This window comes from Salminus brasiliensis, chromosome 7 (assembly GCF_030463535.1).
Source record: "Salminus brasiliensis chromosome 7, fSalBra1.hap2, whole genome shotgun sequence".
Taxonomy (NCBI): Eukaryota; Metazoa; Chordata; class Actinopteri; order Characiformes; family Bryconidae; genus Salminus; species Salminus brasiliensis.
Genome location: NC_132884.1, coordinates 27,537,322 through 27,556,639, shown reverse-complemented (window position 1 = coordinate 27,556,639; position 19,318 = coordinate 27,537,322). Strand labels below are relative to the sequence as shown.

The 19,318-nt window shown below is 41.0% G+C and overlaps 1 protein-coding gene across 2 annotated transcripts in view; it reads right to left on the bottom strand.

The window, feature by feature from the left end:
* slc9a7 (solute carrier family 9 member 7) overlaps positions 1–19,318 on the bottom strand; it is a 55,833-nt gene that overhangs the window by 24,852 nt on the left and 11,663 nt on the right. For both annotated transcript variants that reach the window (XM_072684393.1, XM_072684392.1), the window contains exons 3-12: positions 19,172–19,249; positions 13,406–13,482; positions 13,095–13,207; positions 12,766–12,871; positions 11,471–11,612; positions 11,226–11,331; positions 10,795–10,883; positions 8,841–8,954; positions 8,216–8,327; positions 6,857–7,010 (exon numbers count right to left, since the gene is read on the bottom strand). In XM_072684393.1, coding sequence (XP_072540494.1) covers positions 6,857–7,010; positions 8,216–8,327; positions 8,841–8,954; positions 10,795–10,883; positions 11,226–11,331; positions 11,471–11,612; positions 12,766–12,871; positions 13,095–13,207; positions 13,406–13,482; positions 19,172–19,249 — 1,091 coding nt within the window. The remainder of the gene's footprint in view (positions 1–6,856; positions 7,011–8,215; positions 8,328–8,840; positions 8,955–10,794; positions 10,884–11,225; positions 11,332–11,470; positions 11,613–12,765; positions 12,872–13,094; positions 13,208–13,405; positions 13,483–19,171; positions 19,250–19,318) is intronic.

Here is a 19,318-nt window from a genome sequence, read left to right as displayed (position 1 = left end):
AGATAACAGTTCTGTATCTGTGCTAAAAGAGCAACATTACACTTCCAAGCTACAGAGGGTGTCCAGGAGCAAGAATTGCTAATTCTCGCATAATGTTGCTTTAAGGGACTTGGAATACAGGGAATCAGTCAGTTCAGTGCATCACACCAGCAGCTGGTTCACGACCTGGTTGTGAGGCTCCTAACAGGTACTACGATAAGTACTAAGAAAAATGACCCCTGTTGTGTCCGGTCTGAACTGGTTATTGATCAGATATGTTTTTTATTTTTTAGGTTTTTTTTTAAGCTCCACATGTAATTGCTCTGAACACTATCTCAGCCTCCTTTGCATCATTTCCCAACTCAAGCCTTACCATATTCTCACCTTTTTTACCTATTTCATGCTCTTGGGAGAGTTTTAGGGGCTGCTGCTCTAAGATCCCAAAACTCTGGAACTCTATTCCTCCAGGATAGATCTTTTATAGACAATTTTAAACCATGTATATCATTAATCATCTCATGCATTTGAGCCTTTATAAAGACTAGGAAGTCACTTACCTGTTTTTGGTTTTTCAGTCTTAGTCTCAGGTTATTTAGGCAGTTGCTCCTGTCTCTTGTCTCCTGTATCTTTTGTCAGTTTCTTATTTGAATTTTTCCATTTGCATTTACTTGGTGTTGGTTGACTTGCTTGTTTAAACTGTATCAATATGATTATGTACTACTTGATGGCCGACAATTTATTTTAAACATGGTATGAACATAAAGGTGACTTGACTGAATACCACTGGTTAATTATTCAGGACAATGCTTCACCACATTCATCCAAGTGCTCCACTTCTTGGCCTAGATGACCTAATACTGACTTGGCCCATTTCCTCACCCGTCTTAAATCCTACTGAGAACATGAGATTCACAGTGGATTCACAGGAATGTGCTACTCAATGTGCTACACACACATTTCTGATTGACTGAGAGCACTATATTATGTTGTATATCTAGCTAAACAAAAAGTTACCCCTGAGGAGAATAGACTTTCCTAATATTTGTGAGCTAGTGTACAGACAAAACACCTCTGCTTCCAGAAAACTACAATTTTATCATTAAGGCTGCATTTCCTTCTGCTTTAAAACTGACCCAACTGGCACACACATTTAAAAGAGCTTTAGTGCAATTTATCTGCATGGGCTCGGCGTTTCCTGCATACGTTTAGCTTTCATCCTCCAGTGGCTTCAGTATCATTAGCGTCTGATCCCATTATGAAATGCACAGCAGGAAATACATGCAGGAAAGCATGATTCTCTAAAGTGAACATCAAGTAGAGATATGGCCAGGGAAAATGAAAGCAGTGACCTCTCTCATTATGGCCTTTTTAAAGAGTAATCTATAAAGGCTGATGGCTGAGATTTCCTTTTCTAAATGCTTTACAAAAGACATCTAGACATCTACTGACCTCCCTTTAAATAAAAGCTCTAAAATATACCAGGAATAGATGTGTAGATAAAAAATTATATATATATACTTTTTAAAATAAGTTTTTAGGTCTATGTAGCAACGTTCACCCCTCCCCGCCCCCAAGAATGAACCTTCTTATGTCACAATGAGACAAATACCCTAGAACCACCCAACCACATGTAGAACCGCACTAACCATTTGGCAAAACCCTAGCCAACTGACACCACAGCAACCACACACCAAACAACTGGGATACCAAAGCTACTGCCTAACATCATCGTAGCACCCACCAAGCATCTCCATAGCAATTGCCAAGCAACACCATAGCATCCAGCTAGGATACCGGCAATAGCTTAGCAACTGCCTGGAAGGGGGAACCACTTGGTGCAAGCCGTGAAATCATTCTTTATTATCTGAGGACAGACACAACTGGAGTTCAAATATATGAACACTACTTTCTGCCTTCCAAATGGGTTGTAGACTCCATTAAAAGTCATTAGTCAGGCAACATAAACATATAATACTTGTGGCAGGCCTACAAAGCAATGTAATACTTAAGTTGACCTAATTACCATAAATGTGTTGTACTGGCTCTTGTTGATTTGACTGAACAGTAAGAAAAAAGTCTGGGTGTTCACTTGGTAGGAAGAATGACCATGTCCCTCCAGGAATACAGCAGATAGTCTAGGCCTGTGCTGCGTCATTTATGCAGAGCCGGCCTTTAAGCGGCAAGATACTTTGCTGACTGGCTATGATGAATCACAGGAAGAGGAAATGCAGAGGATGAGAGGAAGGAAGTTACAGAGTGGATATTATCCCCCTCCCTCCCTCTCCGACCCCTGCAAAGACACTCAGCTTTGGCTTAGGCAATGGGATTATCTAAGCTATGCTACTTCTGCAACAGAGCCAAAAGCATGTGCTCTTTTAGGCTGCAGCAGAACATTACACAGGTCACAGCCCGTTCCATTCAAGAGTAAATTCTAGACATGGTGGGTGGTAGGTGGGTGTCCACCAACATTAACTCATTCACCACATGAATGAACTAGTTTACGTACAGCTACACTTCTACCATTACTGATGTTAAGCCCATGTTTGGTTATATTTGTTCCCTTACAAGTTGCATACACAAGTCTCATTTATAGAAGAGCTGTTGGCATTTTGAAACTTGGCAAACATGACTTCTTGGAAGTCTGACATCAAATTGTTATGAAATAAGACAAAGGCTTTACAAATAAAAAGGTCATTCTTATGACAACAATACCACGGATATACAGTTGAAATATCTGGACGAGTGTTACAAATAATTCATGCACCCTCACAGATTTATTTTATGACTCCTACTAAACCATTCAAATGTTGGGCACATAAGGCAAATACGCCTTAATCATGCTTGTTTGATGGGAGCACAAGCTGTTCTTCAGTTGCTTTTAGTGTTTTTTGTGAGCTTTTAGGAATCTGCTGAGCTGCTAATGGTGTCCTAACTGCTTCATTTTTTTCTGAGGGTTATGTTTCTCATTTTTGCACTTGAAAACGTGTTTATTTTGCTGGTATAATCAGGGGTGCCATGTAGGGCCTAGTGTGGTAGAACCTTGAGACATTACATTTACGCCTACTGTCATTTGTGAGTTTTATGTTTTAGAAAAAGGACATAATTTATTTCTACATGATTCCTACAAGCTCTCTTTATTCCTTAGCACTGTTTCTGTTACTTGGCCCCTAAGACTGACAGGATAACTGAGCTTTGTTCTGATTGGCTGCCCTTTATTGTGTTCTAATTTAAAAAAATGGAGATAGGTGGAGATATGTAAAGCATAATTTAAAACAGGCTGTTTTCATACCATCATTTCTGTACAACATGAAATGACTTCATTTCAATAAACCAAGGGAATTTATTAGCACTTTTCCACTGCATGGTACTTTCACTATTGTACTCGACTCTGAATTTTTGCTTTTTCATCAAGGGAATTTGGTACCTGGTGCCAGGAACTGGGTTCTATTTAAGTGCCTTCTTGCTTGTGGTTGCTAATGAGCAGAGTAGGGACTAACATGGCACAAACTAGCCAGGACAAACTAGCCATCTGTCTCTACGTTAACATAGTTCACTACCAAAATGTTATTTTGAGTTGAGTTATTTACCACAAATGTTTTACTCTCTCAACAGTGTTTTGCAACGTCACCAGCTACATATCGGAGGGGTGATGTGGTATTAGAAAATGAACCAGGTCCCAAAAAGAGAGTAGAGTCAAGTAGTGTAGTTCCCATGCAATGGAAAAGCTGATATGGGTCCTTTAAGTGAAGTCCATCAACTCAACATTTCAAGGCTATTATATGTATATGGCTATTATTATTATTATTAAGTGGAATACTGATAAGGACAGCTAGTTAAAAACCTACTGCAGCAAAACAAATCAGATCCTCTTAACGAAGCAGCTAACATCCCAGTCATTATCTTCTCTGCGGAACGGTTATGATCAAGTTTAGCTTGAAGCTAAATATTTTTAATTCTTGGCAGCAACTGTATCGCACCTACTGGAAATCATTGTCTCATATACACAAGCACGCATGTGAAACGCCGGGCCAGGATTTGAGCTCTTCCTTCAGGAAACTCCAGAGTGACCTGGCACAACATCTGGTAAACAGTACAGCGCTGCCCGGACCCGCCGTCACCCTGCTATAAACACAGGAGGCCAGGGACAGTGGAAACGACGAAACCCAGCCAAAACACACTAGGCTCTCCCACATGGCTACATTAAACTCTGCCAAAACCAGCATCACTTTGGCTACTAACTGTCATCCTGTGTTATTTATCACAAGCAAACCTCAGCGATGACTGGCATTCTTGCAGTGGCCCAGCAGGGGGGCAAATAGGAAGGGTGCCATCCTGCTGGACTCTGCATACATCCCCAGATTAGCAAGCTGTTCCCTTTACACCGGAAAGGCCAAGCATTCGAAATGAAGAACAGGCCTGAATTCTCATTAGATAACCACAAAACTGCTCTTCTCTTGACACTTGTGAGGCCAGTAGGGAACAGTTTGATGCAGCACAAAATGTCAAACATGGTGTGCTTAGCCCAGGACAAATTTCCACACCATGGACAATGAACCTAGTTATGATTGGCAAGGTAATGGAATATAGACAATACAATTTTGTTTGTTTGAAAATAATTCTCAAATATTGTAATAAATTGCATAATACTTATTACATACCAATGGATTTTATATATACACTGTATATTAGTTCAATCATCTGAATCATCACACATCAATGCATTTTTACACCCTAGAGACCAAGTATTTGAGGCAGAGCAGGCCTCAATTCCCATTAGACTAAATAGAAAAGTCCTTGATAGAACAAACTTAGCCACAGTTCCCACCCACAGGCCGCAGATGTTGACTGACTTAGAATCAGAAGACTGTGAGAGAAGTACACGAGCCAATTTGTTTTTGGCAGACGCCCTCGTAATCCTTACAACAAAGGCTACCAATAAAGCCTGAGATGTCTGCTACCCACCATTTAGCTAAAACATTGGCCAGCGTTAAAATAAAGGACGGCTCACGCTTCAGTTCATTGTTTTGCATTTGTTTCTCCTGCCAGAGCGATCTACAGCTCCCTTACTGCAAAGCAGTATTACACACAATAACATGAGCCATTTAGTCCCATGAAGCATCTGTCATCAACATTACCGCGCTATAATCCTCTTTATCTTGAGAACTAGAGGCACTTATTAACAGTGTGCACAAGCTACAGACAGCACAAGCCCAGATAAACAACTCCACCTCCTCTTTCCCTGAAGCGGCTCAGCTTCAAAACAGCCTCAGACCCATTAGTCTGCTCCATTCTACCCATTATTATTTCATTTATTGTTCTATTTATTATTAAATTCCAGAGCTCAGGAGGATAGAAGGATTCCTGATGTCGAATGCTTTCACAGCAGATCAATCCTGCATAACTGCCATGAGCTGAACCAGACAGTCATTCTTTTAATCCCTTCCGCTCTGTAGTTTCTTCGAACCCTGTCATTCTGCGCTCGAAAGCGCATGTTTTTCATCCAGAAGTCAAACCTAATATAAACTTCACTATCAATTAAAGGCTGCTCCTCCATGTCTGCTTTCACAAGAGATGTGCTCTACAACCAACCCTCTCTGGCTGGGCTCTCAGGCCATCGGTCGCCATGGTGATCATACAAGAGCAATACAGTTCAAAGAGGTCATTAGTTACTATGGCGAGCATTTGCTCCCCCTGCTGGGCATTGAAGGGAAATGACAAGCGAGTTACAGAAGACAGTTCGGTGAGATTTCCCACGTGACACGTTTGGCGTCTGGAGTTTGCTTCTTTAGCTTTTCCACATGACCTAGACGGCTCGCATAGCAATCAAGTAATGGAAACCAGTACCCACCAAATAGCAGCCTGAAAACTATATGCTTAAACAATCACGTGTTGCCCCAAAACCAAGCTGAAGTCACCGAATCTAAAAGAGACCAGCCTATGTGGGTTCTGACTCACTGTTTTCTATAAAAGTGGACAGAAGTGCAGACAGTTCAGGCTTCAAAAAGGCTGCTTCCATCTGCTGAATTTTTCTGAGACAATGTTCTGTGTTAAAAATCAATAAGTGGGAGCATAAACATTAAGCACACGGTGTTACAGACCTGTTGATCTCAGTCTGGAGGCACAGGATGGTTGACTAAAAAGGTATGCATATTTATTTTGACATACTTGGGAACTACTTTGTCTACTGAAATTAACACATAAGTAGATCCTTACTGAACTGTACATTGCCTGGAGCGCATTTTGCACTTAGAAAGGCCTCGTGCAATACACACACACACACACACACACAATACATATTATACTCTGACAACATAACAACAACAACACTGGTTGCGGAGCTTTTCTGACAACCATCCAGCTACTTTCCCTAGGATTTAAAACCAAAACATGGGTGACGGCTAAGGATAAAACACAGCCTTTAGGTGAATATTAGGGATAAAGGACCACTAAAATGCACAATCCTTTTATCATCATGCACTGGATTCCGTTGTAGCAGGACAGGCTGCGTTCAGGTGACATTCAAAATGTCATTTTTAAGTGGATATGTTCCACATGTGATTACTTTGTATGACACAGCCGAGGTATCCTTCTCCTCCAAAATGATACATTCTGTTTTATTCATATTCCATAATCTACATTTGTCATCTTTATATCCCAGCACCCTAACTGGGTGAGCATGACCCTCTGAGGACCCACCCACATTTGTATGCCTGGCTGCAACAATGGTTATGAGCTGTGTGACATGTGTTTGTTCATTTGTATAGTTTAGTATTTGTTAGTATAAATGGTATTTAGTTACTGTAGTAAAGTTTGGAAACTTATTTGAAAACATTCTTTTTAAAGGAAAAGTAGGTGAAAGAGGGGAGTCTCCTCTGACCTGATATGCAGCCATGACAGCATGGGTGTAGTGCCTCCACCAAAGACCCACACAGTGAAGAACACGATGAGCAGCGTGGTGGTGAACATCATTTGGCGTGCATAGGTCGCTGTGTCGCGGATCGCAAGCGCAAACGCCATTGCCCCTCGCAGCCCTGCAACAACAGAACACACGACATGGAGATCATGCAAACACACCCACACTCGCACCCACAGACGGCTCGGTACGATAAGGGCTCAGAGACCTGCCTGAAATCAGGGGCATATAGAGATCCTTCAAAAGAGGAGAACAAAATGAAACTGACATGGAGTAATTAGATTTATTAAGTTAATAAGTGTAACTATTGCTTTTACTTGATCAGGTCTGAAAACCTCCAACTGCCTTGGTACCCCTGTAGTTTAAGGGTCGGGTATTAGCAAGGGAGCTGCTCCAGATTAAGAGCCGCTATTAAAATGCGCTCTGATTTGAATGCCTCATTTATTATTTTAGGTCATGATCTGTTCCATCAGGGTGATGAATCTCATGGTTCATGTCAGATCATAACGCACCACAGAAAGAAAACTATATTAATATAATAACTATATTGAATATTGCTAATGCATCTCCCCACTACGAATACAGATCTGCATCTGCTACATGTGTCATGACTCTTACCGCAAAAAGTGCCCAAATAAAAACTTCTCATTGTCGATTATGCAATAATAATGCAAAACAAAGTAAGTACATGTAATTATTTTTCCCCGCAGGTACTGTTAAACATTACTCAAAATGTTACGGACATCGAAATTCCATTGTCTGAGTTACTAGTATGTCTAAGGAAAAATATTAATTACATGCAATGCATTTCAATACATTTAATCTACTGGTCTGTCAGCCAAAGTAATCTGCAGGTCCTCCCTGCAAAAGATGACTTTCTGTCTATGACTGTGAATATGACCAGCCCAGCTTGAGCACTGCAAACTCAAGTAACGTCAAATCAACTCAGAATCTATGGCGTTGCCTGTGCATGTGTCCTACAAGTTGTGAGCATCTTTACTTGTGTGTTGGTGCCGTTACAACATGGGCTACGCATAGGCTACGTGTAGATTTGACGCATAAGCATAAATTGGCCTGCATTCGTCAAAGCATCTAATAATGCTAGTATGAAACTCTTGGAACTCAGTTCTAGCTCTGTAAACTTTGCCTTTAATTCCTGATTTTATTTTGAGCTCTTTCTGAACTTCATTTATTGGCTAGTTTCAAAATATCAAAATACTCCAAATTTTTAAATAATTACACAGTAAATGATTTACTTTTCAGTCGGTACAGATGTGTGTGGGCTTTAGAGAGTAATGCAGCAGTAGTTTGTAGTAACAATACCTGCAAACATCATCATGTGCTGGAAATTTCCGCCGATTTTGTGCCTGCGGCCCAGGTTCAACAGGAAGGACAAAGGGTAGATGTTGGATGCACGGCCAATAAAGATGGCAATCTACCAATCAGGATATGGTTAAGGTAAAATAAAACAAAAACACCCCTCCCCAAACTGGCTGTGTACCTGGAAATCCTCACCTACACAACACAAAAGGTTCTATATTGTACTGAAAAGGGTTCTTTGCATTGTAACGTAAAGAGTGGAACCTTTTTGACACTGTAGAGAACCACCCACAAATGTTTTTCCACCAATCTGAAGAGCCCTGTAACAAGACAAACAACCATTCAAGCATCTTACTGGTATAACCCTACAACTCTAAGTTATGTTACATACTGAAGAACCCTTGAAGAATCCTTCAATCACGTGTAGCCTTCTCCCAATACTTTAATGGTCTTTCCATAATTTGGTCTTGGTTTACACATACATTATTAAGGATTAAGACTGCAAAACTTCTCAACAACAGCAAAAGATGATGTTTTCTGTGTAAAATTTCATCCCATCTCCAAGGACAGGATTCGGTGCATATGTGTCTGACTATACCAAAAGTGTTAGACGAGGCAGAGAGGATACAAAAGCTCCCACAATAAAGATGGGACTGAAGACGTGGTTCTGGAAGGTAAAGAGAGCCAGACCCATGTAGGAGAAGATGAAGTTCTCCGCCAGGAAGTGCAGCACTTCAAACAGCTGAAAAGTGAAAAAGTGATAGTTTCACATTCATACTTATACACACATAACACACACGCACACATTAAAAAACACACCATGCCTAGCAGCACTCTGCTTCTCTAGTGCACACTTTCCCATCCATTTCACCAAAGACAGTTTTGGCAACTGGGTTAAGAGCATCCCTTGAAGCACAAGAGTTTAATCACAGCCCCCGATTTTGTCCCTCTTAGGCTAGCACAGCGTGTGCTACTTTGTGGAACGCTGCTGGGGTTTCTTACAGTTCTTTTCAGACTGCAGCCTGACTGACAGCAGCTACCAGCAAGGGGTCTTAAAGAATTAAATAGCTGTCTCTGTAGAACCCCCTAACTTATCCAAACTAATCTACATCACTTAACTGTTTTTTTTTTTTATCCAAAGCTGCTCTGTAGGGATGCAGGAACATGAAGTGAAGCGTTTAAACATGGTCATTTCATGTGACTAGTATCTGGATTGAGTCTTGATAAGACTCGATAAGCGCTACATGCATTAAACGTTTGGTAGTCAAATGAGTCTCTGGTTAGTCAGACTGAAATCCGATCGCAGTGTGGGACAGAATATGCAATTCGGCTTATTGCACAACAATTGCGACTGGAAGGGGTTTTGGTTCAATACTTCCTGGAGAGACGGATGCGTTTACACTGATAGAACGTGGCATAAATGCGTCTCATCTCCTCAAGTGGTATGAGTGATCGGATTTGTATCCGTTTTAAATGCGTCTTGGGTGTGTTTACACTTGCATTTTTGTGTGGCTTGGCCTTTTCCAGACATAATCCTGATACTCGAGATAGATATAAACAGGATATTAAACTCATGCTCAAGCTCTTCAAATTGACCTTCTGAAAATCTCCATCTAGGAAAAAAAAATTAAGCAATTTTGAAAGCAGAAAACTCAGAAAACTCTTGTAGTTTTCAAGTTTTCCTGGGGTTGGTACTACAGAAACTGCTCAATGAAAATGGTTACACCCAAGAGCATGTAAATTATAGATATTTCAATGTTTTTATATAAACAGAGGTTCTCCTGATTATATTAAAGATATCTCTAGTGACACAACCTAGAGATCCTGAATATCATAGTGTATAAGATACACTAGTAAAGTGGAGAGTTACTCTTTAAACGACAATAAACAACAACAACAACATCTAACAAGCATGCTCATTTCAAACAGGCTAAAGCCTGCTACAGATACTTCATGGACAAAATTAGCATAACAAGCATGCTGTTGCTGCCTCCTGCTGACTACTGCTGGTAAAGCAGTTACAATACACAGGCAGCCAATATATGTACAAACTTATTGGAACACCTGTTCATTTATTCATCACTTCCAAAATCAAGGTTATTAAAAAAAGGTTGTTTATCCTGCTTTTGTTGTTGCTAGAGCATTGCTTTGAGGATCTGATTGTATTTAGAGAGTGTTAGTGAGGTCAGGGTGTTGGATGATTACTACTCTCCCTCATTGATGGAGCACCATCATTTCAGAGAACACAGTTCCACCGCTCTACAGCTCAGGGGGTGGTTATACCTCTCTAGCCTACGTCTGGCATTAGACATGGTGCCAATAGGTTCACACAGGGACTAGACAAGTTGTGTGTGTGGATTTTCACATCTGTGTCAGCAATGGGTGCAACTTAAAGTATCTGAATCATTCAGCAGAAGGGGTGTCCTCAACAACTGGACTTCTAATGCATCTTACCAAAAGGGTACTTTATTCAATAGGCAGATTATTCATTAAGCCATATTAAAAACACTGTTATGAAGCAGCACTAGGACAGAAGAGATGGATTGAGAAGGCCAATTGACAAGGAGGAGAGACGGAGGAACCTGTTTGGTGCGTTTGGTGGACTCCTCTGAGAGATTGTTGTAGGTGTAGTGAGCCTGTGTGATCCCACAGAATAGCACTGCTACAACACCTGCAATATAAAGACAGACAGACTGAATTCATCAATTAAATTTACAACATTATTTGACTGTTGTTCCATTCTGAAAGTCTGACTCTGATAAAACATCAGAGAATACAATGCACACACAAATTACCTGTTGGTATTGTCAGCATTTGTGAGGACCTTATTGCAGCCAAGCAATACAAACACCTAACCTTAACCTCAGTAACTGATAAGCAAAAGACGCTTACGCTCCCCATTTAGTCCCAAAAAAAGTCATCTTGTGGTGACAACACTATCATCAAGAGTACATTAGAACCTCAATGGACAATGAAAGTAAACAAACACAAACACACAAACAGATGTACACACCTGTGAAGCCACAAGCCTCTGCCAGTAGGAAGGTGCTCCAGGACATGAGGAAGAAGAGTGCAGTCTCCAGCAGAGGGAAACAGTGCAGCTTGGTGAACTTGGTGACGTAAACACAGAGTTAAAGCTCTTAAACCCATGATGATGGAGAGAACCCATTAAACACAGCTCACCATTAACCTTAATCTCATGACTGGGTCACAAAGCTTCAGCTTTACTGTGTACAGAGCATGCTCATGAAAGGATATAAGGGCAGTGACAACTCCAGTGACCGCACCCATAGCAAAAGATCCACTAAAGATCCCCAGGAAAATGCCAACTGATTTAAAGAATGCTGAGGCATCAAAAGTGTGTGTGTTTGCTCCACTGGGTTGATAGGCCACAATAGACCTAAAGAGAACACAAATGTCTGCATTAATAGGGAGTTATATCAAGAGACACAAATAAGGTCTGTGATGCTACATCTAAAATTCACATGTCAGTTTAGGCAAGACAAATACATGTATTCTTTAACTAGACTTTTTTTAATTTAAACTCTAAATCTAAACTCTTCTAAATTAAAATAATAACTTTTCTATATGAAACTAGTTCAAGTGTCTACATAAGTTTTTGCTTATTAGTTTAGCCAGCAGATGGAGCTAAAGGCTCATTCTTTCAACACAGTGCTTCAATAACCATGGACCAGATTCATAAAACTCAGCATTATTAGTGGTAAGCCACACAAAATGGGACACGTTACAGAGCAGTTTCTTAGCACACTGCTCTTCGTTAACCACTGCAGCAATTTTACACAGTAAGAACCAAACAAAATCAACATGTTAATAAGCTCCCAGCCAGAATTCAGCACATGTTTAAGTGTAAAAAAGACCAGAAATTCCACAGCAACAAATAAACAAACCAGCCAAAATATGGTAAACACATGTTATCAAACTGTTGCATTCATTTAAAAATTTGGTTTTTGGATCTGCAATCTCACCATTTTTATACAATGAGAGTCTGGCAGTTGTTCTTTACATTGTGTCTAAATTTCATAATGAATGAACTTATAGAAATGATCCAAAATAATTTGAAATAAAATCTTTACACTGATTTCCATTGAAAGCCAAGAACATTTTTTACTCCACCAGTAAAGTTGCTGCAATCCAAATAAATCAAAAGCCTACACAGGCTGCTTCAGCACTTCAGACAGTATCTACCCTCATCTAGATTTATATGTTGTAATTGGTTGAGCCAAGATAGTTTGCAGTATATATTGTAGTATATATTAAATATACCACAATACACCACATGCAAATGATGGGAACAGGCAGCGGCACCAGATTTCAAGCAAGCGGTAGATAAGCTAAAGTTACTGAGATGCGTTATGATGCGTCTTTTATATGCCTCATTGGAGCGTGGACAACACACTAAGCTGTGCAAGTGTGAGAGAGGGAGAAACAGCATGAGTGTGCGAGCAATAGGAATGCATGCATGTATAGTGTTGCAGCCTCACTCTAACGTAGAGAGAGAAAGCATGAAAAAGAGTAAGTGGAAGAACACTTACGATGAGAGCACAATGGCCACAGCATCGTTCATTACGCTCTCTCCAAACAGGAGCGCATAAAGATCCACATCAGCATGGAGCTCATTGAAGATCGCCAGTACAGTGACTAAACAAATACACACACACACAAATACACACAGTATGAATACACTGACCTTCTGACAACTATTACACATTAGATTTAGGTCTCTTATTTTAAAACCCTACAAATACTGAAAAAGTAGAAGCAGAAGTAGGAGATATATAAGGTCATAAAGGCAGAAAAGGAGGAAGAAAAAACACGAGTAACAACATGAAGAAAAAGCAGGAGAAAAAAAAGGGAGCATTGCCTGGATCTGTGGCTGAAATGACTGCTCCAAAAAAGAGGCAGTCAGTGTAGTAGAACTTGTCAGTCAGCTGTCCCACCACCTGCATCAGCTTCACCACGCCATACATGAGGTTTCTGGAATACAAGCAAGCAAGAACAGCCGTTTAAATCCAGGGTGTGAGGTAACACAGGTCCCGACATCCAAGTTTGTCCTGTATATTACTGAACTATCAACAAACTTTCAGAAAAGCCTGTCCCCACTTTAAACCATCAGTACTTTATTTTGAAAATGTCAAAGATGTTAAGGGCCATCGCTGGGTATTGTGGACTTACCCAATGACGAAGCAGGAGATAGCTGTGCCCAGAAAAGCGTACGTTATGATGGATCCCAGGTTTCTGAAAAAGTGTCTCTGGAAGAAGAGAGGCAACCATGCATCAGTGTACTGCTGCACACAACGATTTGAACCTCACAACATTGCCCAGCCATATCCAAAACCAACCCCAGCAGAGGCACCCAAGCATACATTATATTTCAAAATGTTCAAATGAATGCACCTATTACTGACACAGAGGTACAAATGCACACACATAGCTTGTCTGGTTCATGTAGAGAATGGAACAGAATTTTTATGAGCAGATAAACTGCTCAGATAGATTGGCACCATGCTGAATGCCAGGCGTGGGCTAGAAGGGCATAAAGCCCCCCCAGCATTGAGCTGTGAAGCAGTGGAACTGTGAAAAAAGATGACAAAAAGGGCTTACTACATCCCCAGTGGTTATTTCCACAACCTATATAAGGGTTAAAAGGAGCAATATTACGTCACAACTGATATTTCTTGCTCTTGGGCTTCCCTAACAGTTGGGAAGTTGAATTAACGCTTAGAGCCACCCATCAAGGAGGACCTGCTTTATACATGCATTTCTGGACAAGCTGAGAGATACAGAACATTCACTAATAGTGAAAAATGCATGTTGTCCTGCCCCCTTTACACAGTGAGTTAGTGCGGTGCTGAGCCTAGAGTGACAATAGACATCATTTTCTTTATTACAAGTAAGTAGAGCACTACAATAACTTTGAAGTTGTTATTTTAAGGTAAAATGCTACATAAGGCGCGACTGAAGTGGTCATAAATTATTTACATATATTATGTGACCGTTTCAGACCTCCTTTTCATCCCTCAGGCTGTTTCCGTTACTGCTTCTTTAGGATGAATGAAAGATAAATGAGCTCAGTTCATATGGGCTGTCTTTTACCATTTCATTCCAAAAGCTCTCAGCTGAAAGAACTGAGAACTGCAGTTTAAATGGGTGGGGCTAAACTACGGTAGGCTGAATAGGCAGAGATAGGTAAATTAGCTGGTTCTTCTGGTATCAGAGAGTGGCAGCTTAGTTCCCATTTATGAACTGTATGGACTAGGGTGTGAATGGTGCATTTTACAGCTTCCACAATGTTTACATATTACTTCAAATTCCTGCATTTCAGGAAATTAAGGGGAATTTACTTCTCCACAATACGGGTACTTCAAGATTCAGTCGTTTGATACCTTATTCTAACAGCCGATTAAGTACACAAATGCTCCAGGTTTGGACTGAATATTCACATTTTCAAATAACCCCACCCCCATGGTGATCTCTGGGCCTTTCATCCATCATAGGTTTCTTTTGCATTTTGGTCTGGCGATCAAGTGATATTTTTGTCTAGAGCCAAACCGCTAATGTTATAACATGCATAACAAGTAGCCATCATGCTAGGAAGAGGTAATCAGGTCGCTGTAAGGATTTATGTAAGACTGCATCTCTCTGTTGGCGAAATGCCCGTGAGTTCAAAGCATTTTATTAATGCCAAAGTTAATCAAACTCAAAAGCTCATATCTTTGCATGGTTGTGCTTGCTCAGAGAGCAGTAATGTGGAGCAGGCTCCCCTGGGCCTGGCTCTCAGTCTCAGGGTGCTCAATCATACAGTCACAATCTCACCAGCTCAGATACCACGGGTGATCAGAGAGCGGAGTCTGCCTGCAGCGGACTGAAGCGCTCATCACAGGCTGCGTAATGAAAGCATCAAAGAGGTCAAACTAGTTATCATCCAGCAGCTCAGTCAGAGGTATGACTATTATTAGATACAGAGAAGTTGAGAGTGGGAAAGTGTGAATACACAGACCAGAAGAGCTTTTAGGACCACGTTTATTATCTTGTAACAACAGTGCATGCCATGGGCTGATACAGTAACCGAACTGTCTGTAGACCTGAGCGACTCTGACAAGAGCCAAACGGTTATGGTCAGACTACCGGGTCAGAGCATCTCTGAAATGGCAAGGCTAGTGGGCGGGACAAACCTCAAGGCTCATTGATATGCAAGGTCAACAAAGGCGATCCCATCTGGCCGGAATCGGTTAATTCTCGTCTCGCTGCACACATTGTTCAGGATTGGGTATGAGATCATGACAAAGACTTCAGGCTGTTGCCCTGGCTTTCAAATTCCACAGATCTCAATCAGACCGAGCATATGTGGGATGTGCTGGAACAACAAGACCCATCAGTGGTGGCCTATACCTCAGTACTCGCAGGACTTGAGGGATCTGCTGCTAATGTCTTTGTACAAGATTCCAAATATGTCGGATATGTTTAGGTGGCATGTGGAGGACCAACAGCACAATAATAGCATGATTGGTGTTTTGGCTTATTGGCATACAGTGACTGAAAACCATAGAACTACAATTGATTAACTATATTGATTTTTTAACCGCTTAAAATGAGCAGCTCTTTACATTTTGAAAATGATACACAATTAATGGATCAATAGAAACAGTCTTCAATTACGTGGTACACAATGTCTGCGTTTCAGAGTTTTGTTGGTGACCGCAATGGTGACCATTCTAGGTTTAAAAAAAAAACAAAGTTCTTGATAGACAAAAGGCATTTTTACAGAACACAAAGCCATAGAAAAAGGTCTTTGTGTGTGTGTGTGTGTGTGTGTGTGTGTATAGCTGGAGGCGCAACATTTTCAAAAGGCTTTGTAGGTTAAATTTTAGAAGAAGCAGTTATTATTGCTGTCAACAGAAGCTTGTTTTAATTTTAGCGTAATTTTCACTCATATTTGATTGAGAGAGATGATGCCAGCTTTCAATAAACACTAGATCTGTAATTTTAGGTAAAGGAGATGATCATTTGCTATGGTAGCGGAATTTGTTCTCACTTGTAAGACCCCACCAACTAGATGGGGTACCACAGAAACCACTTCACAACTACCTAAGACACCAAAGCAACCATCTGGGATACCATAGCAACGGTCTTACAACTACAGAGAAACACCTGCCTGCAATATCATTGCAATTATCTTGCAACACTGTAGCACCCATCTAGTAAGCACTTAGCAGCAGCACCACAGTACCCACCTGGGTTACCAAAGCAACACCTTAGCAGCCATAGTACTTATTGATGTCATAGCAGCCCCTGGCATACCATAGCAACCACTTACTGACCACACAGCAACACCATAGCAACCTCCTACCTACACCATAGCATGCAACCTGGGAAACCAGAGCAACCACTTAGCAACCACCTAGCTACACCATAACAACCACCTAGCAACACCATGGCATGCAACCTGGGAAACCATAGCAACCACCTAGCAACACCATAGCAACCACCTGGAAACCACAGCAATCACTTAGCAACACCATAGAAACCAACTTGCAACACCATGGAATCAACCTGGAATCATGTAGCAACAGCCTAGCAACTGTTTGGAAGTGGAATCTACGCCATCTGTGCGACCATTCTGTGTATTCTTCAGGAAAGGCACTTAAGTAGTTACAACTGGAGTTTAACATTTTTTTGAGGAAATAAAAAGTCAAAATCTGTGCCATGATTACTTCATTGCTTTACAGCAAAACAAAATTCAAAAGTCCACACAGAACCTAACCTAAACGTAAACAGAATAATGAGAATAATCAGAATAATTACTTACTCTCACCAAGTGTGAACAAAGGTCGCACAGCACAGAAAGCAAATGTAGAGGCTTGTGAGCAATTCAAAAGGAAATCCCTAAACTATGCAAAGATCAGTTTCCACACTGTGCTCGTAGTACAGCGCCAGATTAACGGACGCCACTCAAACATCCAACACACAGCAAGGGATGCCGAGAGTAGGAGGCAATCCATGCAGTGATTCCACTATAGACTCATCACATACACAGCTCTCCTGACATCTCTGGCTTGTGCTTTTTCTCTTCAGTGTCTCTTTTGGTACCATCCACCTCGAATTCTGCCTTTTTCACCGTCATACAATCAGCAAAACTGCTCCTGAAATGCGACTCAGCGTGAGTGACAGAAACAGTTCATTTCCCTCCTCACTTTCTTTGTCTTTCTTTGCAGGTAAATAGACACCCCCCCTTTCTAGGCTAATTCACAGATGACCAATATGACATCTCTGGAATACTCACATTTCTAAAGCAATGATTTGTTAAAAACAATCCCCCTGCCCAAATAAAGGTGACCAGTCTATTATGTGTACGGTATGTAAAGCCTGTAGCATGACCAGCTACATTTGAAATAAGGGGATAAATACATAAATGTCCTTTTTTCCAAGCAATCATTTTACGTCTAAGCAGGACTGCAAAGGTGCCGTCTGTAGAAACAAACTGACATCAAATATCACATTACCATTCATGTGTGTGACCATGCATTATTAATGTAATTGGTGCGGAGCCTCCCTGTACGGTGTTCTTCAGCACCCCCAAAGCAAGCAATCCACAACAGTAGAGGCTTGAGCAACACTAAACACAAAGTAACAAGGAGTCTTAATGCCAGTGTTTTTTATAATATCATGCTTCCCACTAGGAAAGGCTCCACATATTAAACACAAAGGACACACAGATGCAACAGGCTGGGTTTACATTTGCTAATAAATGTGTCTTGTTTTTTGTCTAGCCTATTTTCTTTTTCAGACCTGTCTTTCTACACAAGTGTGACTGGAATATGTCCTGATTCTATAAAGTGAATTAAATATCATCAGAATCTTTGAGTATATTCACAATGTAATCAACTACATTTGTGGTCCAAAGGCCTGGAGACACCAAGTCGATAGCTGGCAGTCTGACGTCATCAGGCAGATAGTAAGTGTTAGTGGCTGACCATTGCCCATATTCTTTGCGGCGTGCACTGGACCACTGGCTCTAGTCGGTCCTTGTCAGTTCTACTGGCATCACAGAGAGGAGTGTATCAGCACACTGTTACGTAACAATCTGGAGTCATGGGCAGCCATTTCTGCGGTGCCTGGCTAGCAGAGAGGGTAAGGGGCCTTGCTCAAGGGTCAAACAGTGGCAGCTTGGAAAAGACGGGTATTGAACCCACAACCTTGTCATCAATAGTCCCCAGATGCTGCAGTGCTGTAACCCAACCAATAAAAAGAAGAAATCATCACTTTTCTCTGGGCTCACCACAAAAGGAAATGTGAGGGGTTTTAATGGGCATGTAAAAATGCACCTGAGCATTTCACCATTTTAGTTATTTTATACACAATACAGTTAAAATGCATCCCATAGCAGCTTTAATGAATGGATAATGATGCTAAATAAAAAGTAACATAGTAGTAACAATGTTTTTAGTAAGAAAAACATTCCATGCCATGTTTATCTTCGAAAACACCTGGCAAATAAACAGGGAAATGCCATTATAAACACTAAAAAAGTCCAGCCGACGTGGAAGGTTGTAACCCATGGTAAAAATACAGTGCATAACACTGGTGGAAGGTTACTAAGAGGAAGTGAAAGACATCTGGAGCTTCCCCTAAAACAACGGTTTGTAACTAGCACGCCATCAGCACTTTTCCATTCTCACATTTTATCCAGACAAACTCCCTGTTCACTAGCCTCTGCATTTTCACTCTGGCAAAAGGGAGGGAAGAGAGTCGAAACTGACACACGGTCACATTATCATGTGTCACTCAGTTTCAAAATGCAAAAGGGTGCAGCAAGCAAGGAAATCATTCAACAGCGCTCTGCTGAACAGCAAGAAAAGAAAACCTGACCACTCAACCACAAGAGCCGTGTCTGACATTAGCACCCAGAGGAGTCATCTTGCAGCTGCAGCACTAGCTTACCTTTTTAAGGCTGTATCCAGCATGGAAAATGATAGGAGGTAGAAGGATGTTGAAGAACACCTCTGGGTCAAAAGTGACCTGTAACAGCAAACAGCAGGACATGGAGATTTCAAAAGCTGGATTCAATGCAGGTTACTGTAAGTTGAA